The 18,141-nt window shown below is 42.2% G+C and overlaps 1 protein-coding gene across 1 annotated transcript in view; it reads right to left on the reverse strand.

Annotated features, from left to right (window-relative positions):
• Window positions 1-1,502: 1,502 nt before the first annotated feature.
• The window catches only part of Efnb2 (ephrin B2), a 45,536-nt gene continuing 28,897 nt past the window's right edge, over window positions 1,503-18,141 (reverse strand). Inside the window, exons 3-5 of the mRNA XM_008821575.3 lie at window positions 7,130-7,222; window positions 6,328-6,441; window positions 1,503-4,968 (exon numbers count right to left, since the gene is read on the reverse strand). Of these exons, the coding sequence (XP_008819797.1) occupies window positions 4,580-4,968; window positions 6,328-6,441; window positions 7,130-7,222 (596 nt within the window). The 3' untranslated portion in view covers window positions 1,503-4,579. The remainder of the gene's footprint in view (window positions 4,969-6,327; window positions 6,442-7,129; window positions 7,223-18,141) is intronic.

The raw sequence follows: 18,141 nt of genomic DNA on the forward strand, positions 1-18,141 counted from the left end.
TGGGAAATATGATCTCAAGGGAAAGGTAGAAACAATGACATTGTGTATTTGGAAATTTTTCATGGGGATGCAGGCCCCAAAGTCAAAAGTTGGAAATGTAGCACCTGTTATCTCTGTCTTTCACTCACACTAAATATAAACAATTTTGGTACACAGAATTGAGGGTTTGGTTTAGTAACTTGGCTGTAAATCGTATCATGAAACTTAAATCTGCAGCCCAGGGGCAGTTCAGTGCTGCAGAAAAATACTGGAGATAAAAAACTCCTAGGATCTACTAAGACCATGTGTCTCAAGGGTTTTGCTGTTGGTGTGTGAGGTGCATTTACTCATCAAACGTTTCCTGACGGCCAGTGCTAGCTAGCTTGAAGCTGCACAGATCCCTTGTTCCCACACAGGTTTTCAGCCCTTTCTCCTGGGGAACTTTTGCTACCCAGGTGGTGGGGAGGGGGTTGGTTCCTCAACCTGCTGGAGCTATCTATGATCCTATGCAAGGCACTCATGGCTGAGAAATCCTCTAGTTTGTTTGCTGATGCCAGGGACGTTTGTATTTTTCCAACCTAAGATACCTCACTCTTTAGCATAAGGATTAGCTGAGATAAGGTGGCTATCAACCAATAGCACTAACCCCCTGTGGACTGAACTCTCACTCTTAAAAAGTTCTCCAGGGAGTGAAGCCTAAGACCTGTAAACCATGCTAAGCCTAGAAAATACTCTAACATTCAGAAGCCCGGTCACCAGCCCCAAGAGGAGCACATTAAAAATATGCCTCGTTTAAAAAATAATTTGTGTGTTATATATACTTATTGGTGTAGGGGTGTGACACCTGCTTGCTGGTACATGTGCCCAATGTGTGCATGGAGGCCAGAGGTTGACAACAGATCTGTATCGTTGATCAGCCTCCATGTTTATTTTTTGAGATAGGGTCTCTCATTGGACCCGAGGCTCATTCATTCCACGCTGATTGGACAGCCCCCCAGTTCCAGGTGTACCAAGATACCCAACTTTTCCATAGGTGCTGGGGCTTGGATCTCATACTTGCATGGCAGGCACTATAGCAACTAAGGCATCTCTCCCCAGTCCCACATTTCTAATCTCACCGCTGGCTTCTGGTTTGCCTTAATCCATTATCATGACGTGTTTTCCTTAAACTTTTTACCAAGAACACTGACCTCTTTTCTCTTGGGGTAATCCTATGAAGTGCTTTGCTGACATGGACATGAAATCCACCTGCAATGAGGTAGCAGAATAAATTCCCCCTTTTCTTCGGTTCACTGTGTGGGTGACTATTTCATGAGGTGATCAGGGCTTTACCAAATTCTATTCGAATTATATGCATGGCCTGACTTGAGGTGTGGGTACACAAGTATCCATTAGCAGAACTCTATGTAACTCTGGAGCTGGAGAGAATAAAAGGGGGAAAAATCAAAATATGGAACACAAAAGAAAGAAAAAGAAAAAAAAATAAAAAGGAAAGGAAAATACTTTGAAGGCATTTTTTCCATAGGAAAAAAATATTTTATTTTTTTAAGAACAAATTCAGTTTGAAACAGACGTGGAATGTGACTGCTCGGATCTCATTTTCTGGGGCTAACTGTCATGTGGAACTAAAGCAGATTTAAAACCTATGACAGGCTATTAAAATAAAACAAAGAAAAAAAATATTTATAACTCAAGCATAATACTGTGTTACTTACAAATTGGACAACGAAATTTTAAATAAATATTCATGGTACATAATTACGGCACAAATATGCAGCAATTTGGCAACCTTTTATACCATTTTTTTTCCTCATTACAGTGCAAAGGGGAATGACACTGCCGTTAAACAAGCTGTAGCTAAATACATTGCAAAATTCAGATTTTATACAAAACATCTTGCTTAGACTTTATAAAAAACCAACATTGCTCTATGTACACAATCTGGGTAAGAAAAGCCATTTCTGTCTTGTTTTCATGTGTATTTTTATTAAAAAGGCGAATAAGGCTACTGTAACACCCCGAATCCATAGACAGTGAATCTGAACCTATTTACAGCATCCTCACTTATACATGATGGTGCGCGTTCCAAAGTCAGATGACTAGGGATGTGAACACAAGCAAGGCATTTACAGTAACTTTCCAAAGCTGAACCAACTCCAAGTAAGGGGACAGTTGGTAGATTGTCATTTTCTGCACCAGACACAAAACAGACGCACAGAACACTTCTCAATTGGTTGCAGGTAACTCTTCATCAATTCATTTGCGTTTTCACAGTTTAGCATAAAACCAAAATGTAGCCAACTGATGATACAGACATTTGATTTCATTAAAATCAGAAGGTGTCCCACTTCTTCCCGCCTCACCTTTCCCCCTTCCTACAAGTAACTTTTGATGGCTTACAAGAAAATCTTGTATAAATGCACAGAAAGGAGGGGTTGGGGTGATGGAAAGAATTACATATGTACTGTGGCTGGTCACCATGGCAACCCTCCACAGAATATGATATAGATATATATAATATATATTGGAGATATATATTATACATATATGTACACACGTGTACCACACACCCACTCACACATACACACACATTGAACCAACATCATTTTCAGGTTCAGGAACCAGGGAATAATAATTTCTGTGACAACTCAATTTTGCAGGTACTCACTGGAGGTCTGAGAACCTTCAAATGCTGTCGCTACAATTTTTTCCTTCCAATTCAGAAAGCAAAGTGTTACCATAGTAACAGGACTCTGTTAAAGATGTCTATTTTGCATAGCACATAAAAAAAAGTAGGTTTGCTGTTTACTCTTCTTGTTTCTGGAAGGGCAGGGAAGCGGGGGAAGGAGAGGAGGAGGGAGTCACAGTCAAACTTTCAGCTGGATCCCCCTCCATGTGAACTGCTGGATTCTAGAGAACACTTCAGCCTATAAGGCAAGGGAAAAGTCAACACAGAAAATAACGCCCGCACATCTTGTCATTGCTGCAGTCACATTGAGCTCCTGGTACTTGGGGGCTTGTATCTGCTAGTCTAGAGTTCTGTGAGATGCCTGCAGGACCTTGTCACTTTTGTTATTTGCTTGCGTTATTGATATCTTTGGAGTGATATTGTTTTTCCCAGAAGTAGTTGTCCAATTTTAATTTTTTTTAAAGCACTAAGTATTGGGATCACTTTAATTGCCATAACAAATGAATTTCACATCTTCTGGTGTGTATTGTGTGCAATCTTAAAATATATATTAGTAAAAATCTTTCATTTTATATCCCCTGTGTTCTATATACTTATTATAAATATGTCCTATTTCCTCCTCCCCTTGTCATAACTTACTGTTCTTCTTAAGGAGTCTAAGAGGTGGACCACGTGTGCTTTATTTTAACACCGAGCCCAGGCGTGGCTCCTCAGTACCTCCCTGCAGCCTCGCAGCTAGGACAGCACAGCCATAAACTAAAAAACATAGTGTAAGGCTCCATTGGGGAGGGGGAGGGGTACTTGGGGGGACAGGGTTCTGACCTACCTTTCATAATGGGAATTCTCCAGTAACTCAGTGGTGATGGACTTACAGCCTGTTTGACCTTTGGCTTTACAACTTCTAGGTCAGATTTGGCTCTCTGCTATTCTCCTAAATGCTTTCCCTGTGTTTAATAAAATGTAGTAAGTATAGCAGCTGAGTCTGCTTAAAACATCACCCAAAGCAGACGACTCTCCTGCAGCTCCAGAGCTGCATGTCTTATTGCCAGTACCACACAGTCCTCCCCAGTACATCACCAGGGGCCTACCTGCTCCCTCCCTGCCCTGGCTGGTCCTTTCTCAACAATGGCCTCTTTGTTCCATTGCTGGAGAGGGACTCTGTTTCCCTGCACTTAGCTTAGCAGTGTGACAACCACGAGTGTCTCCCAGCAAACCCACCCGCAGTCTGCCACCTGTGTTGTCTCCCACCTGCTTCTTTCCTCTCAGCAAATGAAAGCACTGCGCTACCTATTGCTCCCTCTTCCTTCCACACTCTGCTCTAGGGGCGCAACCTTGACTCGCCCCATGCCTCCACTTTCTCGCCCTTCCACAGCTCCCAGGCCTCACAGGGATACCCATCTAACTGGACGGTGGTGTAAAGGGTGGAGCCGGGACTCTGGTGAGCGTCCCTTAGAGATGCAGGATGTGAGTGAGAGGTCTAGGGAGGTGCGTCAGAGCCCTGGTAACATAAGGAGTGAGTGAGGACTAAATGCTAGAGATCTTTGAAAACCTTACTGAGCCCAAGGTCCAAGTGACAAGTCCAGTGCTCATGGCGGGAGACATGGAGGCAGAGGCTGGCCTGGCGCACAGCCTACTTCCAAGATGCTGTGGCTCCGTCCATTGCCCGCCGAGTCCTCCCCGGGCTCTGCAGAGGCCTGAGTGGCTGGGTACATGGCTTGGAGGTCCGTGCGGGGATCTCCTAGCAGTCTTCCAGCTTCAGGGGAGGGTCTGTGGTCCCCGCGGCCAGCCGAAAAGCTACAGACTAGAAAGCTGTCCAGCTCGAGGCTCTTCAGGAAGCATCTGGCCCCGGCTGGGCTCAGGCAGTCCCTGCACCAGGGGACGAGTTCCCACGGGAGGCGCAGGTCCCGGGCCTCAGACCTTGTAGTAAATGTTGGCGGGACTCTGCGGTGGCATCTCCTGCACGATGTACACCGGGTGCCCATAGTCCCCGCTGACCTTCTCGTAGTGCGGGCAGAAGACGCTGTCCGCAGTCCTTAGCGGTATGATAACGTCACTAGGCTCCGAGCCATTGTTGTTGCCACCGCGCTTGGGCGTGGCCAGCGTGCTGAGTGACAGCGTGGTGGTGTGCTGTGGAGAGTGCTTGCGATGCCTCCGGCGGTACTTGAGCAGCAGCACCACGAGCGTGATGATGATGACGATGAAGATGATGCATCCTGACGCAATCCCTGCGAATAAGGCCACTTCGGAACCGAGAAGATTGTTCCCGGAATGCCCGGCGCTGTTGCCGTCGGTGCTGGAACCTGGGTAAAAGCAAGTAGAACCCGTTATCGCCATCCCCAGGGCTGCCCGGCTGCCTCCGGGACCTTCAAAAATGCCAAACCAAGGACTCAACAGGCAGGCTGACTTTCTGGGCCCTGTTTATTATCTAAATACCCATGTACCGGTCGGTGATCAACGAGAGACTTAGAGTGCTGCTGGTCCAAAGCTCAGCCACCACCCTCAACCATTCCTCTTCCTTTTTCTGAACCATCATCCATTTGCAGGAGGCCTGGCCCGACAGTCAGCTTTGCATCTCCCTTAGGCTTCACCCAGGCACAATCGGGAGCTGCTTCCACTCCAGGGCAGGGCTTAGCCTTGCCCAGGCCTGCTCTTCCCTTCCCTCTAGAAAGGGTTGTGTCATCTGCATCTTCAAATCCCTGCCTTCTACAGAAAGCCCTGCCTAGGAGCAGAGGAACACCACAAAAGGAAGGAGTGATGGGGCCCAGGAAAAGGTTTAACTCCTAATTCAGTTGTATTATTTGATTTACATTTAAAAATATATTTGGAAGGTAGCAGACGCTCGGGTCTGAACAGTCTGCTAACCCAAATGTTAGCACTAAAGAATTGCCTGGCACCATCATCCCATCCATTTATCAATTTGTCACAAGAATCTGACACATCTTGTCATTGAAAGTTAGAAAAAAAAACAACAAAAAACTTCCCTCCTTGACTCTCGGAAAGAGATGGAATATCATTGCAGATGCATTCTCACCATCGCCAACAAGCACACAGACTCCCTGATACAAAAGTGTTGATGTATACTCCAGTTACTCCACGAAACAGACCTCAGCACAATGAACCATTGAGAAAATGAGCTCACTGACAGTCCATTTTATACGGCATGCTACGCTTTGGTCAGTGGTCCCTTTAATATTTTATTTTACACAGAAAATGTGAAAAACATTCTGAATAGCCACCTGGAAAATGTACCATTAGGCAGCATTTTCTAAATCTCAGAAAAGGATCAGTGAGGCTCTTTGCAGATTAGATGTGATTAGACGAGGGATTACAGCACGAGTTATATATACATTAACATCGGCTTCAGGCTGACAGTGAGTAGGATACAGCATCAGCCAATGAAAAGCAGTCTGAAGGAACACCGCTGACAACTGTCACATCTGACAGGCTCTGCTCTTGTGATTGTAAGATTTTCACAGGATGAATTGGCCTGTCTTATTGGCATAGTTAATACAAACTCACTGAGAGCAAACATTCCTGATATCTGTAGCTTCTAGTAAATCCCATTGGTGTAGAAGCACCTTGACACAATTCTGCCCCTCTAGGTTCTAAAGAAGACTGGACCCCACAGACTCAAAGACACCCCTACCACGCTGCTGTACCTGGATTTGGTTTTACAAAGGGACTTGTTGTTGAACTTCTTCCATTTGTACCAGCTTCTAGTTCTGGACGTCTTGTTGGATCATTATTCCTGGTTGATCCAGCAGAACTCGCATCTATATGAAGAGCAAATGATTAATCACAGCGCAGACATCTGACAATAGCTAGCTGCAGGATCTGTATAGATATCTCAAGAGGCACGAATAGCAATGAACATAAGACTCTTTATGCAAAGCACTGTGAAATACAAGAATATAATCTTCCTTCTCAAACAAAACGGTTATACTGTTACTTCAGAGGTTTAGATGGGGATGCCATCTGTGGAAACTACAGGGATTCTTGCACTTGGCAGGCAGAGCATCACAGATGACATTTCAATTTAACTGAGCATGTTGATCGACTACTACACCGGCTTCTAATTAGAGGAATAATTCTTTCTTTCTGCACAATAGGTTATTCTACGTGAAAACACGACTCTTTGGTCGTCAAGATTTGAAAATGAGCAAAACTGCAGAACTATTGTTTACGTTCTGGGTATTTTGATTTTTGAATCAAAGAGGTGTTTTGCTTTATAAAAAGAAATAGACACATCTATGGCAACAGATAGATATTCGGCCTGGCTGACCTTAACTTTTAGAGAGATCGCCAGTAAGAGAAGTTGACTACATTGTCTTGGGGGACTGTCACTGGCTCAAGGTGCAGAAAACTAAGAAGAGGGGTGATGGTGAGCATCAACATGGGTGCCACGCTAGCTGGGGCTACACCAGATCACAGTGGCTTCAGAAAGCAGCAGGTGGTCTTTACCTTGTCCAACTTTCATGAGGATCTTCATGGCTCTTGTCTGGCACACCCCTCCCTCCTGGTTATCCAGGCCCTCCAAAGACCCATTTGATGTAGCTGATTAAAAATAAAATGGACAAAACAAAAAAATAAAGAAAAAATCAGGAAATCAATAAGCCAAGATTACATGAACATGAAATGTCTGAAAACAATTTGAAAAATAAGAATTCACTCTTTGTCACAAGTTTTCTGAAAGTGTGGGATGCTAAAAGCCGAAAAGAAAGAAAAAGAAATAAAGGAAAATGGATCCTGGAAACATTGCTGCATGTAGGCTACCTGGTTCCAAATGTGCTTAAGCATGTTTTCCTGGACATACATCTGATTCAGTATTGGTCTACAGGTAGGAGGGCCAGCATCTTCCCAAATGCCCACTGATGCTTTGGTGACAACTCCACAGAGCAAAAAAGCCAACACGGTAATTTCAAAATGCTGTAATCATCTCCCAACACCTGCTTCCTCCACTGCAGACTTCCTGCTTTAAGAACAATTAGCTTGATGCTCTGCTTGTCAAGCATCCAAGTTCTGAAAACACTAGCAGAGGAGCCTTCCCACACCCCCTTTTCCCTTTCTCCAACCTAAAATGTGCTGACTGATGAAGCATACTAAAATTCAGGTCTTCAGAGTTGGCTCTTTCCCTCTATCACTGTGTAAACCCAAAAGACCACATGTGGCATTATAAACCCCATCAGGCTCTTCAGCTGGACAGAAGGTGAGTGCACACTCCTCCTCTTCTCTGTGCCCTGTGGCAGGTGAGGACAACTAACCTGTTTCATATTTGCAAACTGGATTCTCTTTCTACCTTAATAATGAGGGTCAGCAGGAAGACTGTCCTACCAATATCAAGCTTCTGTTTATAAAGCAGACTATATTCCATCTACGCACATTACTGTCTGTCTTTAGGCCAGTGAGTTCTCTGAGTGGCTTTGTAAGCAAAGCTGCAGCGAGATGGGCTGTGAGGCCCTGTAATGAGGAGCAGGCTTTCAATTACAGTTCAAGTTCACCAGGGAGGAGAGGTAGAATGTGCTGGACACTGCCTGCCTCAAGTTCAAGGGGCAAGGAACAGAAGTGTTTCATATACACTTCTGTAACTTCAATCATCTTCTACTTTGACCATCAAAGTCTCGTCCACCAACACTATACTTGGAGAATGAAAAAGGGACAGGTGTTCGGCAAAAATAAATTCTAAGACTTTCTTTTAACCTGGCTGTTTAGTTTTCCAAGCAGTATGTCAGCACAGGCTCCATGTGCCGCATAGGAAGTATACATTACTTGGGTAATTATGTAATTGTAAAAAACCAGACACTTTGTTTGCTTTCCGTTGTATTCTTGAATTATCAACGTCTACTCTCATTTTCCTAAAAACAAAGGCTGCCTCTTCTGCATGAAATATCTAGCTGCTTATCTGGAGCATGCTAAACCTCAGTCTCATAATCACATCCCCCTCTTCTGCTGCTGCTGACATTAAATTTTTCCTGGGAAAATAGGCAATAGTTGTTATAATAACTTTGTTGGCAGGGGTGTGTGTGTGTGTGTGTGTGTGTGTGTGTGTGTGTGTGTGTGTGTGTGTGTATGTGTGTGTAAGCCATAAAGAGTATCCGCTTACAGACTGTGGAGAAAATGCTTGGTGGATAAGTAAAAATAAACACCTAGAGAGACGCTATGTTTCTTCGAATCTAAAAAGGGCCTTTGTTGTTGTTACTAGTTTTTTCATCCTCTTTCTCTTTTTCCTTCTGCAAATAAGTGGCTCAACTTCAGAGCCTCTCTCTTCCCAAAAGCTTCCCACAGTGTGGGCTTCTCTGAGTAAACACTATTTCTGGAGACTTTTAGAGCAGTGCTTAGAGTTTACTCATTTCCCAGAAATCAGGATATGTCTTATATAGAAAAAAGTAGAAAAACGATTTAGTTGGCTGAATCATCAGCCAAATATCTAGTCTACTTAATTCAAGGAGAATCTCAAAGTTTTTGAACTTATATATAAAGGCACCCCTGGCTAAATCACGCCTCATTCAAAGTTAAATAAACAACTTTTTCTTGTTAAAAGTTTCAACACTAAGCTGATAAATGACAGACTAATATCTGAAAGGTGACCAGGAGGAACACAGATCTGTTTTTGTTCATCTTGAAGGGAAATATCAGATTCAGGGAGAAAAGAAGAAAAAGACTAAATATTAAAAAGAAGACAGGCACAAGGCTCTAGTCACTAGTATGCACACATCACCTCTGCGTCTGCAGAGCCAGGCTGAGCCAAACCCCCGCGGAGGACTGGAAGCACACGAGGTGTACACATTCTGAGTGAGCTTTTTTCTTGTAATCTGTAGGCCAGTGCCTCTTCTGAGTCTCAATGGTGATCAATTTGTGCTGAGCTCCCCAGGCAGACCCCAAAGGATGTCCAAACCACTCCCAGATATAAAGACCTCTGAAGGAATGCAAATTAAACTGCAATCTGATTTAGCATCCATAGGACTATAGGAAGAAAACCTGGTGTGTGAGAGTGAAATTGCTTTGTACTCTAAGAAATGGAAAATTTTCTCAATGGAGAACAACAACAACAACAACAAAAGCAAAGGAAGAAAGAAAATAGAGGTGGGGAGGGAATGCTACTTCATGTGGCAGGGAGGAGTGGGAAAGACTGGATGCAGCTCTTCATTCTGAATAAGGACAGTTTTTCTTCTACACAAAACTCAGCTTCTTTTTTCTTTAAGTCAACTTGTAACTTGTGAGTTGGTGGAAGTTACAGAGAAAAACCCATTATTAACACTAAAATGGCATCCTTAAGACCTGGGAATTGAAAAATGGGCTGAACTATAAAATACTGTCCCAAGTTCCACCCTGAAAGGTATGGGTCATAAGTTAGTATGATGTCTAACTTTGGTTGTCAACTTGATTGGATTAAGAAACTCATAGGGCCTTAGTGATTCATCTTTGGGCTGTGTCTGTGAGGATCTTTCTAGAAAAGATTGAGGCAGTAAAATCTGTCTTGAATTTGGATAGCCCTACATCCAACGGCTGGGCTGGGGTCCTTGACTCAATAAAAGGGAAACAATGAGAAAACCAGCTGAGTGCCAGCACCCCCTTTTCCCTGCTCTTGGTCCTCCAAGAAGTGAGCAAGCAGCCTCATGCCTCCACCAGCATGGACCTCCACATCCCCAAACTGTGAGCCAAAATAAAGCCTTCCTCTGCTAAGTGGTTTTTGTCAGGTCACAGCAATGATAAATGTAATTAATAGAATTAGTAATGATGTGTAATAATAACTTGTCATGAAAAAAAGCCTGTTCTCAGATGTGCCTCAGAAAGTAATTTTCACGAATATGACATGATCCTGAATGGTACTGTCTTACATCTCATAAAAACATGACTTTCTACATTGAGAACTAACTTCCCTCTTTCCACCTTGTCCTCCCCAGAGAAAGTGGCTCTAGTTCTAGAGGACCTTCCCCTTGCTTGAACAATGTCCTAAATGTCCTGTCCTGATTGTGCCCCCTCCAGGCCATGGACCTCTGAAACACATCACAAGATTAGTATCCTGAATTCTTTCCCTACATCCTAGCACCAGAAGCTTTAAAAGGCTTAGTGCTGATTTTGAAAAATAACAAGAAAATAGCTAGTGCTTGAGAATAAAATCATTTCTACTTCATGAGACAATTCTGCAAATATTTATATTGTTCACTTGACTATCCCAGGAACTTTTAACTTAAAGAGTAAAATTAAATGCTAGCTCATTGCACTTAAAAAAAAAAAATCCCTTCACCAGCATTATCTAATGTAGCCACAACCATTGTATTTCTAAATGGATAAAATTGCATTTAATTATGGACAAATAGGAAAAATATCACTGTATACCTAAGTTTTTAGCCTCTAGACACTGGTTTTTCTCCTCTGGCCTAAGGAGAAAAAAAAAAAGATTTTATAAGATTAAAACTTACTAGAAAAGTCTCTCTATGCAGTGGGAAGGTAGGTTAATAAAGACACTTGGGCATTCTGAATCCAGCTTTCAAAAGCTTTTGCTTCTTGAGTCTAACTGCAGGGAGTGAGTATACAGAATCACTGCACTGTCCTGTCTCCCCCTGACTCCTAGAGTGAGCAGAGATCACTGCTCAACAGAAAAGCACCCTGTGCCATGTGGTACCCATGCCTGCAAGTCTAGCACTTGGAAGGCTAAGGCTTGAGAGCATGAGGCTGGCCTGGGAATCAGGGAGACCTCTCAGAGTGTGCATGGCCTGATGCTATGTAGCACATCTGGAAAGCAAGCCAGGCCCGAGTCTGCTTATCTGCAACTGTTACTCATTGGATGGTGACACTGGCTATGAGCACAAAGAGAGACAGAACACCAGGGGGAGTAAAATAGACCACAAGGACAAGAATATTCCCAATTTTTTGACCATCCCCATAGAAAAAGAACACTGTGCTTCAAGGGGTCTTCAGGAGGGTGTATCTGCTCTGCTCCCAGGAGGCTAAGTTGCAGCTATTGGCTGTGTTGAGTCCAAGGATTGGTAAGCTGTACTCATCAGACAGAGGATGAAACAGCTCACACATGGGCCTCATTCACAAGGAGATTAAGAATGAGAGCAGCTAAAGCATTCTACCACAGTAACATCACTACAAGGACACATTTTAGGGTCCTATGTAAAGAATGGTATACGAGGCCTAGTCACACCATGTGTTGAGCTATTTTAAGATGCAGCCTAATGACTGGTGGCCATGAGAGATTTGTAGCTTGACAGACACTTGAAAGTGTGAGCAATCAATGTAAGCAGTCCAAAGAGACAGATAATAATTGTACAGGGTCAGGAAAACCATAGAGTAAGTATAGTAAGGATAGAAACTGTCCTTACATAGCACTGACCTTGGTGGGATGCCTCTGATCATCAGTCATCATTTTATAAAAAATATCTGCCAATACCAAATTCTGTCTGTACTGTCCTCTCCTACCATGCAGCACATGCTGGCCATGCTAATTTGGGTTTCTTGAGTGAGACTTCCTACACGTAACCCCTTCCCCTAAGCTCAGCACAGACATCTGAAGAACCAGCAGTTACTTAACTGGCAAACTGAAAATGATAATCTTAGGACATGTGACTTTTAAAGTCAGCCCCCACACAGAATTAGACTGCTGTTTCCATTCACCAGGGCTGCATCTTTTGAGTGTCAACAAAAGAAAACAAAAAGACAAAGTGAGGTATGTAAGTTGAAAAACAAGGAGGCTGATCAAAATGCACGAAGCTGAGATCTACATACTTAGCCTGGCATCAATTCAAACTCTAAACACACAGTGCAGGTTGAGTATGGGGCAGATCTCTAGAACTCAAGTTAATGTGTTCCCATGCCTCATGCAAGGCCATTCTTTAAGATACTAACTCAGAAGAAAAGTCCTAAATGTTCACAAAAAGCCCCAAACCAATGCCTGTTTTTGAAAGGAGTAATGAGCAAACTATCTCAAACATCGGTTCAATGTTCTTGGGTTGGGGGTATGATTTGAATTCTTCCTTTTTCGGTGTTTTCACTGAGGCTTCCCAGTGGAATGTACCACCCTGACTTCCAAGGGGGTCACTGTAACTGGCTAAACGTCAAAACTGTTCAGCTTTCCTTCAAACCAGAGCATTTCATTCCATAATGCTGAACCAAATCTGCCTCCTCTTCTCCTTGAGCCAAAGAGCTATGGCGTATACCCTAATATGGTCTCACATGAAGAAAGAAAAATAAAAAGCACAATATTTTTTAAAAGGAACATTCATTCAACAAAATGTAAAACAAATAAAAAACAAGACCACAAACATGGCTCCCAGCTGGGGTAGCTGCCACTGCCATGTGCTCAACTCTTACTAGTCAGGTAGGGAACCATCCACATCTAAAACATAATAAACTGTCAGGAACGTGGGACATTTGAGTTCCCACCCAAGGAAACATCACTCTAGTTCCACAGGAAGAATTGCTTGCACTAAACTGCATCACTGGGGTTGTGTTTTGAAATTTTTAAGCAGCCATTCATGCATAAAGAAGTAATAACTGGCTCAGCCTCAGAGACTTCCATATAACATGATTAATTAGCTTTTGTTCTGGGCAGAGTGACTTGGGAAAAGCCAATCTAAAACAGAGTCACAAATTAGACTTACGTCCTCTTTCCTAGTGTTAGAAAATGATTAAAGTCACAAAATGGATGTTTTTGAAAGAAAAAAAAAGGCCTAATTTTATTTTCTTAGTTTAAATGTTCTTTGTCGGCTATGAAAGGATACTTTGTTGACAGCTCAGAAATATAAGCCTTTAAAAATGTAGCCACTTTGAAGCCATATATATATATATATATATATATATATATATATATATATATATCAAAAAAGATAAGAAAAGAAACAGTATATATATGGCAAACTGTGTTGCTTGGATGTGCAGAGGAGGCTTTAATGGCGTCAGCTACTTGGCCACTTTCAGATCCTAAAGACACTGTATAGATGAGTACGCTGGGCCAGCAGAGCAGTTAAGGTCTGGGAAGACGTTCATAATATCTAGTTATGGATACTTCATCTAAAACACAAGGTTTATCATGGCTTATTCCTAAAATCATTCAATCATTAAAAACCATATGAAGACAGGGGCTAGAGAGATGGTTCAGTGATTAAGAGCACTGGCTGCTCCTGTAGAGGGCCCAGGGTCAATTCCCAGCACCTACATGGTGGCTAACAACTGTCCATAACTTTATTTCTAGGGGATCCAATGCCTGCCTCTTCTGACCTCTATAGCCATTGCACAACATGAGTGCATTTACACACATGCAGACAATACACGCATACACATAAAATAAAAATAATAAAAAATTTAAAAATCATATGAAGATTAAGTATGTGACCATCATAAGAACCATGGTTACTGCTGATAGGCAGTCCCCAGAGTTACTGGCACTCATAGTGAAACAGGTGGAAGAGTACAGTGGATGCATGCATGTCTGTGCACATGTCTACAGGAGATGTGTGTGTGTGTGTGTGTGTGTGTGTGTGCACCCGTGCAAGCACCTATGGAAATACACTCAAGAAGTACAGGCCTAGGGCTGGGCACTATGGCACAGGCCCTTAATCCCAGTACTAGGGAGGGAGAAGCAGCTGGATCTCTGTTGAGTCTGAGGCCACCCTGGTTTACATAGGGAATGCCAAACCAGCCAGGTGCTACCTAATGAGACCTAGAGAAAGGAAGGAGGGAGGAAGGGAGGGAAGGAGGAAGGGAGGGAAGGAGGGAGGGAGGGAGGGAGGGAGGGAGGAAGGAAGGAAGGAAGGAAAAGAAAGGAAGGAAGGGAAAGAAAGAAAGAAAGAAAGGTAAAGAAAGAAAAGAAAAGAAAGCTAAGAAGGCCCTGTCTGCAATGTTCGGGGCCAGAAGGCTTTCAGATTCTGGAGTCTTTTGGATTTTGGAAACTGCACATGTCAACACCAAAGCTTCAGGCTTTAGATTCCAGACTTTCAGACTCGTGGTGCTCAATCTGTGCCCTTCTGGGCTTACTCAGCCCCGTGATTCTGTTCTGAGAAAGGACAGTGTTAGCCATGTAGCGCAAGCGGTGTGTTTTTCCTCAAAATACTGCTTGCACCAACTAAGTCTCTTGATTTTTAACGAATTCTGTTGAGGGAAATATTGCTTTCTAGGTCTAAGATTTTATTGTTAAATCTGTGATGATTTATGAGGCAGAACTTAATAGGTAACAAAAATTTCACATGATTTAATAATAATAATAATAATAATAATAATAAAAACTCTGTTTATATACTTCTAGGGAGTTTACTTATCACCACAGTGGCTCAGAAAAAGTTACTAAAGTGAAAATTTTAGCCATAGCCAACGGTAAAATAATAATTACCTTTACATAGAAGAGTCACCATTGACATTGGCCAAAAGTATTAAAAAGAGAATTGTTTTTTTTAAATATTTACTACTTTTTATTTTATGTGTATGAGTGTATTGCCTGCATGTGTGTAAGTGCACCTGTGCCAAACAATGCCTGTAGAGGTCAGAAGAGGGTGTCAGATCCCCTGGAACTAGAGTGACAGACAGTTATTAGCTACCATGTGGGTGCTGGGAATCGAACCCAGGTCCTCTGCAAGAGCAACCAGTGCTCTTAACTGCTGAGCCATATCTCCAGCCCCCAAGAATTGTGTTTTAAAAATAGGTTGCCAGATGACCACTTCAATGGTAATGACTTAGGTCACATTTTTTTTAAAGGGAGATATAATACTTCTAAAGATAAAACATAATTCTCTATTGTCTATCAACTTTACTTAAGCACCCAGATTTTTAAAAACCAAACTTCCTGGTAAGATCGTGATAACATCTGATGAAAATACCTAGAATCATGAGCCACATGTGTTTGGGTGAATTATTTCTAGCATATTCTCCACTCTCTTAGCTTTTATCAATCTTAATCATCAAAATATCTTTGTGGTAATATGGACTTATCTAGCTAGGAAAGAGTCAGAGTAAAAAGTTCATGGGCGGTGGGGGGGGTAAGCCCATCTCACAAACTTGAATGTCACTAATTGCAGGCAATGATATTAATGACCTAGTAATTACAGAAAGAGCAGCAGTGAAGTGGAAAACATCCAGCCCAAGTAAAGTTCATGGCTGGGTGGGAGCGACTTCTGCAGTGGCTGAACTGATGTCTGCAGACAGCTTAGGATGGGGCACTGCAGATGGGAAAGTGTCGCTCTTGTGACACAGCAGTTTAAATGGCTATGACACTATTTGCTTTGACCACTGAGAGACCAGCAGCAATTCTGATAAAGCACTCTTGTCTAACTTTGCCCTACATATGAGCTTACTCTATTTGAGGGACATGTTCTTCACTGGAAGAATCCAGGGCAATTTTCTACATGCTTACACCATAAAAGAATCCAGGGCAATTTTCTACATGCTTAGACCTTCATCTCCCAGTTTAACACCAGGGACACAAAAACTGGGTTACTTCACTAATGCAAAGTCACTTCTGAAGCAGAGATGTTCTTTATCAACACACAGCCTGGCTTCTCTCAATGAAATTAATTATGCTCTTTTCCAAGGCTGAGCCAATCCCTTGGTCTATTTGTCCATCCACCTATCCACCCAGGCATCAATCTATTCATCCACCCATTCATCTACCTACCCATCCATCCACCTACCCATTCACCCATCCATCCAAAACCACTGCAGCACTTATACTTAGCTAACCTGATGTCTCTTAATGTCTCTATTTGCTCACAGGACTAATTTTATTTTAATTACTGTTCAGAAGCTTTTTGTTGATGGGCTCAAAGTACTTGCTAGTAATATAAAACTAAACTAGTATAATCTTATTGAAAAAATGGAATTGATTCATAGCTCTAACACAAAGAGGAAAGTTTAAAGTATTGAGGAGGGTCTTTCCTTGATGGCCCCTCCTCCTGCTTACTATCATGCAGACAGTGCTATGTTGCCCAGGTCAGCCTTCAACTCCTGGACTTGAGCAAGTTTCCCACCTCAGTCTCCCAAGTAGTTGGAATTAAAGCACACGCCACAGAATCCAGCTTCTACACCTACACTGCACCCTGAACCCATGTCCTTAAAGTATTTTTTTTTTTTAGTTCAACTCTGGGGACATATATTGAGTTAGTTCAGTTGTAAGTAACACGTTATACAATTTATGCCAGAGCAACAGTACCAACACGTTTAGTACAAGTGGTTGCAATTTATACTACATGAGCTTCTTCAATACTGCTCCATATGCAGTGTGTATGCACTGTGCCTGTCTACTGTCTTTATATATGTTACATATGTATACATATACATATATATATATGTACTCTTCACTATGCATTGTAAGTATGCATGTGTTTTCTATATTTGTATACTACCATTACTACTGTTACATATGCATATTTTCTTGGCTACCTCTGCATCTATACAATACTCTTTACAGTGCATACACGGCCCAGGAGACACCATTTTGCATCTTATGATGGATGGTGGTCTAAGGGTTCAACAGCCTTGGATTGTTTTGTACCTGACATTTCATGCTGTGTAAATTGTACTAAGTTACTAACACTGTTTGAGTTTTCTCACAGCAGTAAAAACTGCTCTGTCATCTGGGCCTCTAGATTTGAAAGTGAGATAAGAGGCTGTGAAGGCCACAAGACTTCCCTAAGTGAACAAACACCCAGACTGAAATTTTAGAACCTCTGTATAAATCAGTTTTTCTCAAAGTAATCTTTTCCTTTTTTCAAATATCTATCTATGCCTCTCGGCTATTTTTTTAAGGTATTTTATTTTGTTTTAAAATTTTATCTTCATGATGAATATTTAAGAAAGAAACATGTCCTCTTTTATGCTTGCACTAGGTCTCCAGTATTGTTCAATTATTTATAAATCCATGTGAACCTTTAACAAGCTATAAATACAGGGGTTGAGATATAAAGATGTGTTTATGAAATAATAGGGGAGTTTTATTCTGAACAATTCCTGACTAGCTTTTATGCTATCATATCCTTCCTTTCTCATCATACATTTTATTTATTTGCATACATGATTTTTATTCCTCCTCAAAATTTACTGATCACCCTGGGAATCAATCATCTTATCTTCTCATGGGTTATTTTCATGGCAGGGGATGGTAATGGAAGGACCACATCTGTCTAGTTTACATGGGACAAACTGTCCCATTTCCTAGGAGATGCCATTAATTGTGAAGAGTCTCTATACTAGCCTTATCCTCTGCTACCCTCTGGATGATCCAGGCAAATAGCCTAGTGATCATGACTCCACTGGACCTGGGAACCCTGAGCTTTTCAGCACAGTGTCCAGATAAGCAGAAATAGAGCTGTGCTTTCTTCATAAAGTCAATAAGGAGCCCCCCCAACCCATACTGGGAGAGCTCTCCTACAGACAGTGATGGAGCTCACCTTGTGCTCACAATAACAACAAGTCTTGGAAAGATCACAGTGCTAGACACTGTCCCTTCCCAAAAACACTGGGCGATGAGGCAACTCGGACAT

Source organism: Nannospalax galili, unplaced genomic scaffold (genome assembly GCF_000622305.1).
Source record: "Nannospalax galili isolate Female #2095 unplaced genomic scaffold, S.galili_v1.0 scaffold1068, whole genome shotgun sequence".
Classification (NCBI taxonomy): Eukaryota; Metazoa; Chordata; class Mammalia; order Rodentia; family Spalacidae; genus Nannospalax; species Nannospalax galili.